Below are 7,119 nucleotides of genomic sequence, written 5' to 3' on the forward strand. Positions count from 1 at the left end.
TCTCTCTCTATCCCCTCCTTCCTGTCTCTCTCTGTCCCCTCCTTCCTGTCTCTCTCTCTGTCCCCTCCTTCCTGTCTCTCTCTCTGTCCCCCCCTTCCTGTCTCTCTCTCTGTCCCCTCCTTCCTGTCTCTCTCTCTGTCCCCTCCTTCCTGTCTCTCTCTCTGTCCCCTCCTTCCTGTCTCTCTCTGTCCCCTCCTTCCTGTCTCTCTCTGTCCCCTCCTTCCTGTCTCTCTCTGTCCCCTCCTTCCTGTCTCTCTCTGTCCCCTCCTTCCTGTCCCCTCCTTCCTGTCTCTCTCTGTCCCCTCCTTCCTGTCTCTCTCTGTCCCCTCTCTCTGTCCCCTCCTTCCTGTCTCTCTGTCCCCTCCTTCAAGTCTCTCTCTGTCCCCTCCTTCCTGTCTCTGTCCCCTCCTTCCTGTCTCTCTCTGTCTCCTCTCTCTGTCCCCTCCTTCCTGTCTCTCTCTGTCCCCCTTCCGGTCTCAATCGCCCTGTCTCTCTATCATCAGTGTGTTTATTTTATATAGTTTAAAACTTGGCTGTTATGTACTTAAGCCATATATATACTGTCTGTTTGGCTGTCTGATAAACACACACACAGTTCTTTCTCACACTTGTTTGAGGAGGGAAGGGAGGAAGGGAAGGAGAGAAGGAGAAAGGGAAGGGAGGAAGGAGAAAGGGAAGGAGAGAAGGAATTTGGGCACTCTTCAGAGAAAGCGATGTACACGCAGGGGATAACTGATGAAGAGACAAACATGACTTGTTATTTTCCATTCGTTATCTTTTTAGCAGTCAAAACATTGAGAACTTTGAAATTAAAATTTGTATTGAAATTTAAGTCTGTTGATTAATTACTTGGGGGGGGGGGGCTTCAGTTAGTTGAATGTTACAACATCTTCTACACATTTGGTCTGAGAAGTGATACCAGCTGATCTGTGATCGCTTGCTCTCCCCTGGCCGATGGATTCCAGCTGATCTGTGATCGCTTGCTCTCCCCTGGCCGATGGATTCCAGCTGATCTGTGATCGCTTGCTCTCCCCTGGCCTTCCCAGGGAGATGGATACCAGCTGATCTGTGATCGCTTGCTCTCCCCTGGCCGATGGATTCCAGCTGATCTGTGATCGCTTGCTCTCCCCTGGCCGATGGATTCCAGCTGATCTGTGATCGCTTGCTCTCCCCTGGCCGATGGATTCCAGCTGATCTGTGATCGCTTGCTCTCCCCTGGCCGATGGATACCAGCTGATCTGTGATCGCTTGCTCTCCCCTGGCCGATGGATTCCAGCTGATCTGTGATCGCTTGCTCTCCCCTGGCCGATGGATTCCAGCTGATCTGTGATCGCTTGCTCTCCCCTGGATTCCAGCTGATCTGATGGATTCCAGCTGATCTGTGATCGCTTGCTCTCCCCTGGCCTTCCCAGGGAGATGGATTCCAGCTGATCTGTGATCGCTTGCTCTCCCCTGGCCGATGGATTCCAGCTGATCTGTGATCGCTTGCTCTCCCCTGGCCGATGGATTCCAGCTGATCTGTGATCGCTTGCTCTCCCCTGGCCGATGGATTCCAGCTGATCTGTGATCGCTTGCTCTCCCCTGGCCGATGGATTCCAGCCGATCTGATCTGTGATGGATTCGCTTGCTCTCCCCTGGCCGATGGATTCCAGCTGATCTGTGATCGCTTGCTCTCCCCTGGCCGATGGATTCCAGCTGATCTGTGATCGCTTGCTGGATCCCTGATGGCCTTCCCAGGAGCTGATGGATTCCAGCTGATCTGTGATCGCTTGCTCTCCCCTGGCCGATGGATTCCAGCTGATCTGTGATCGCTTGCTCTCCCCTGGCCGATGGATTCCAGCTGATCTGTGATCGCTTGCTCTCCCCTGGCCGATGGATTCCAGCTGATCTGTGATCGCTTGCTCTCCCCTGGCCTTCCCAGGGAGATGGATTCCAGCTGATCTGTGATCGCTTGCTCTCCCCTGGCCTTCCCAGGGAGATGGATTCCAGCTGATCTGTGATCGCTTGCTCTCCCCTGGCCTTCCCAGGGAGATGGATTCCAGCTGATCTGTGATCGCTTGCTCTCCCCTGGCCGATGGATTCCAGCTGATCTGTGATCGCTTGCTCTCCCCTGGCCGGAGATGGATTCCAGCTGATCTGTGATCGCTTGCTCTCCCCTGGCCGATGGATTCCAGCTGATCTGTGATCGCTTGCTCTCCCCTGGCCTTCCCAGGGAGATGGATTCCAGCTGATCTGTGATCGCTTGCTCTCCCCTGGCCTTCCCAGGGAGATGGATTCCAGCTGATCTGTGATCGCTTGCTCTCCCCTGGCCTTCCCAGGGAGATGGATTCCAGCTGATCTGTGATCGCTTGCTCTCCCCTGGCCGATGGATTCCAGCTGATCTGTGATCGCTTGCTCTCCCCTGGCCGATGGATACCAGCTGATCTGTGATCGCTTGCTCTCCCCTGGCCTTCCCAGGGAGATGGATTCCAGCTGATCTGTGATCGCTTGCTCTCCCTGGCCTTCCCAGGAGATGGATTCCAGCTGATCTGTGATCGCTTGCTCTCCCCAGGAGATGGATTCCATGACAGAGATCACAGCTGATCTGTGATCGCTTGCTCTCCCCTGGCCTTCCCAGGGAGCTGGATTCCATGACAGAGATCACAGCTGATCTGTGATCGCTTGCTCTCCCCTGGCCTTCCCAGGGAGATGGATTCCAGCTGATCTGTGATCGCTTGCTCTCCCCTGGCCTTACTGTCAATGTTTCTTCTTGCTTGTCTTGAATTAAAGGAAGTATTTTTTTAAAGAAGGACTATAGAAATTAAAATGTAATGCGATTCTCTTTTACAACCTTGCAAGTTTATTTCTATATTTTAGTCAGAAAAGCGTTTTTATTTCTGCCTTGATTCAGGATGGGTTTTCACATTTAATTTTTACGCAGAAAATAAAATCATTTTTAGATGTAATGCAATACTGTGTTATACTTCAGACCAAGAAACATTCCACTGTTCATCAAGAGTCGATTCTCCAATACTTCCGTTTGCTCATCAATTCATGCATCTTGGTTGGAAGTAGGAGATGGAAGGGTGGACAGCAGGTAACCCAGACCTCCAGGAGGTTACTACAGGAGGTAACCCAGACCTCCAGGAGGTTACTACAGGAGGTGGACAGCAGGTAACCCAGACCTCCAGGAGGTTCCTACAGGAGGTGGACAGCAGGTAACCCAGACCTCCAGGAGTTTACTACAGGAGGTGGACAGCAGGTAACCCAGACCTCCAGGAGGTAACCCAGACCTCCAGTAGGTTACTACAGGAGGTGGACAGCAGGTAACCCAGACCTCCAGGAGGTTACTACAGGAGGTAACCCAGACCTCCAGTAGGTTACTACAGGAGGTGGACAGCAGGTAACCCAGACCTCCAGTAGGTTACTACAGCAGGTAACCCAGACCTCCAGTAGGTTCCTACAGGAGGTAACCCAGACCTCCAGTAGGTTACTACAGGAGGTGGACAGCAGGTAACCCAGACCTCCAGGAGGTTACTACAGCAGGTAGACTAGACCCCCAGTAGGTTACTACAGGAGGTAGACTAGACCCCCAGTAGGTTACTACAGGAGGTAGACTAGACCCCCAGTAGGTTACTACAGGAGGTAGACTAGACCCCCAGTAGGTTACTACAGGAGGTAACCCAGACCCCCAGTAGGTTACTACAGGAGGTAGACTAGACCCCCAGTAGGTTACTACAGGAGGTAGACTAGACCCCCAGCAGGTAAACTAGACCCCCAGTAGGTTACTACAGCAGGTAAACTAGACCCCCAGTAGGTTACTACAGGAGGTAGACTAGAGCCCCAGTAGGTTACTACAGGAGGTAGACTAGACCCCCAGTAGGTTACTACAGGAGGTAGACTACACCCCCAGTAGGTTACTACAGCAGGTAGACTAGACCCCCAGTAGGTTACTACAGGAGGTGGACTAGACCCCCAGTAGGTTACTACGGGAGGTAAACTAGACCCCCAGTAGGTTACTACAGGAGGTGGACAGCGGTTCGAGCGTTGGATCAGTCATTTAAAGATCGCTGGTGTGAGACAAAATATTTCTTGAAATTGATGAATGTTCCTGATGAGGGTTACCTGCTGTCCATCTACTGGGGGTCTAGTCTACCTCCTATAGTAACCTACTGGAGGTCTAGGTTACCTGCTGTCCACCTCCTGTAGTAACCTACTGGAGGTCTGGGTTACCTCTTGTAGTAACCTCCTGGGGGTCTGAGTTACCTGCTGTCCACCTCCTGTAGTAACCTCCTGGAGGTCTGGGACTTCATAGTCCTTAAAGGGATGTATTAAACACATGAAGACTGGTCCTTAAAGGGATGTATTAAACACATGAAGACTGGTCCTTAAAGGGATGTATTAAACACATGAAGACTGGTCCTTAAAGGGATGTATTAAACACATGAAGACTGGTCCTTAAAGGGATGTATTAAACACATGAAGACTGGTCCTTAAAGGGATGTGTAAATGTATTAAACACATGAAGACTGGTCCTTAAAGGGATGTATTAAACACATGAAGACTGGTCCTTAAAGGGATGTGTAAATGTATTAAACACATGAAGACTGGGATGTATTAAACCTTAAAGGGATGTAAATGTTAAACACATGCAGACTGGTCCTTAAAGGGATGTGTAAATGTATTAAACACATGAAGACTGGTCCTTAAAGGGATGTGTAAATGTATTAAACACATGAAAACGTAGATTTTCCAGGTTGTTTTTTTAATAAAAGTAACACAGTCTCACAATAAATAATCATGGCCGGCCACACCCCGGTTCAAATACCATCCTCGATATCATTTCAAACCGCTTTCTGTGCTCGAGTGAGTTTCCTTCACGAGCTAATAAAATACTCCAAACCCCTCCCATTTGGCAGACTAAAGCTGAAAGATTTCAAATAGCATCTGAACCCAGGTCAGACGGCTGCTGTTTCCTTCAGAAAACAAATCCAAACTGATAACTCCCTACTGCGTTGTTAAAAACACAAAATGGCAGCCTATCTCCTATACAGTGCACTACTTTTGGCCAGAGCCTTATGGGGGGGGGGAGTGGGGGTCTCTACTCTGTCGTGCAGTTCTTTATCTTCTCCGTCGTGCTGAAGTGGAACAGGAAGACCGCGAAAAGAGGGAAGAGTCTTTTTTCTTTATAAACTATAGATCCAGCCGGTAGGTCGGTGGTTTTCTCTGCTGATGAAGAGGTATCTTCTCCGTCGAGAAAGAGACCGTGCACAGGATTCGTCTGGGAAAGAGGAGCGTGAGAGGGATTTTGGAGGGGGGGGGGAGCAGGCTGGGCCAATCAAACGCATGAGTCACTTCACCGGGACATTCGGATGAACTCCCTGGTCGGGCCGACCAAAATAGTTAGCGATGCAATTTCTTTCCTTCTCGTCGTTGAGTAAAACTGAAGCACAGTTTACGTTTTTTTTTATTTTAGTTTTTTTAAACAATATCCAGGAAGAAAAAAGTATTCCGCCGTGTATTTGTACAGTTAAGAACTAATATTTATTTACAGATAAATCTTTGTCCGGCGGTTCGCGTCCTCCCGTCTCTCTCAGCCAGTTAGCTCCACGAGGTGACAGTGGTTCAATGTCGAGGAGTTCATCAAGCGAAGAACCAAAAGAAAGGGATTGGTGGAGAGGGGGGGGGTGATGTTTGGGCTGAAAGGATACCAGGAAGTGACTTGGACGGGGAGGGGAGGGCTGGAAACTGTAGGACATCAACCCCAGTCAAGGCTCAGTTTGGGCTGTGGTTAGAAGGCATCGGAGGGCACCATAAGGAGATGGGAGATGAGGTCAGAGGGCGTTTATTGCCGGGTCTCAGTTGTTAAGGAGTAGTTCTGTCGCCGTCTCCACCTCCCAGGATTTAGAAGACAAGGCAGCGATTACAGCGTTCTGTCAGGAGAGAGAGAGACCACACAGCGTTCTGTCAGGAGAGAGAGAGACCACACAGCATTCTGTCAGGAGAGAGAGAGAGAGACCACACAGCGTTCTGTCAGGAGAGAGAGACCACACAGCATTCTGTCAGGAGAGAGAGAGAGAGACCACACAGCATTCTGTCAGGAGAGAGAGAGACCACACAGCATTCTGTCAGGAGAGAGAGAGAGAGAGAGAGAGAGACCACACAGCGTTCTGTCAGGAGAGAGAGAGAGAGAGACCACACAGCATTCTGTCAGGAGAGACAGAGAGAGAGAGAGAGAGAGAGAGACATCACACAGCATTCTGTTAGGAGACAGAGAGAGAGAGAGAGAGACACCACACAGCATTCTGTCAGGAGAGAGAGAGAGACCACACAGCGTTCTGTCAGGAGAGAGAGAGAGAGACCACACAGCATTCTGTCAGGAGAAAGAGAGAGAGACCACACAGCGTTCTGTCAGGAGAGAGAGAGAGAGAGACCACACAGCATTCTGTCAGGAGAGAGAGAGAGAGACCACACAGCATTCTGTTCTGTCAGGAGAGAGACACCAGACAGCATTCTGTCAGGAGAGAGAGAGAGACATCACACAGCATTCTGTTAGGAGACAGAGAGAGAGAGAGAGAGAGAGACACAGCATTCTGTTAGGAGAGAGAGACCACACAGCATTCTGTCAGGAGAGAGACAGAGACCACACAGCATTCTGTCAGGAGAAAGAGAGAGAGACCACACAGCATTCTGTCAGGAGAGAGAGAGACACCACACAGCATTCTGTCAGGAGAGAGAGAGAGACACCACACAGCATTCTGTCAGGAGAGAGAGAGAGACACCACACAGCATTCTGTCAGGAGAGAGAGAGAGAGAGACAGAGACATCACAGCATTCTGTCAGGAGAGAGAGAGAGACATCACACAGCATTATGTCAGGAGAGAGAGAGAGACACCACACAGCATTCTGTCAGGAGAGAGAGAGAGACATCACACAGCATTATGTCAGGAGAGAGAGAGAGAGAGAGAGAGAGAGAGAGAGAGAGAGATAAAGAGAGAGATAAAGAGAGAGAGACAGAGAGAGAGAGACAGAGAGAGAGACAGAGAGAGAGAGAGAGAGAGAGAGAGAGAGACAGAGAGAGAGAGACAGAGAGAGATCACACAGCATTCGAGAGACAGAGAGAGACCACACAGCATTCTG

At 50.2% G+C, this 7,119-nt stretch overlaps 1 protein-coding gene across 1 annotated transcript in view; it reads left to right on the forward strand.

Moving 5' to 3' along the window:
- Window positions 1-5,800: 5,800 nt before the first annotated feature.
- The window catches only part of LOC124021895 (sister chromatid cohesion protein PDS5 homolog A-like), a 76,708-nt gene continuing 75,389 nt past the window's right edge, over window positions 5,801-7,119 (forward strand). Inside the window, exon 1 of the mRNA XM_046337029.1 lies at window positions 5,801-5,812. Coding sequence (XP_046192985.1) covers window positions 5,801-5,812 — 12 coding nt within the window. The remainder of the gene's footprint in view (window positions 5,813-7,119) is intronic.

The sequence above is a fragment of the Oncorhynchus gorbuscha genome, unplaced genomic scaffold (genome assembly GCF_021184085.1).
Source record: "Oncorhynchus gorbuscha isolate QuinsamMale2020 ecotype Even-year unplaced genomic scaffold, OgorEven_v1.0 Un_scaffold_1245, whole genome shotgun sequence".
NCBI lineage: Eukaryota > Metazoa > Chordata > Actinopteri > Salmoniformes > Salmonidae > Oncorhynchus > Oncorhynchus gorbuscha.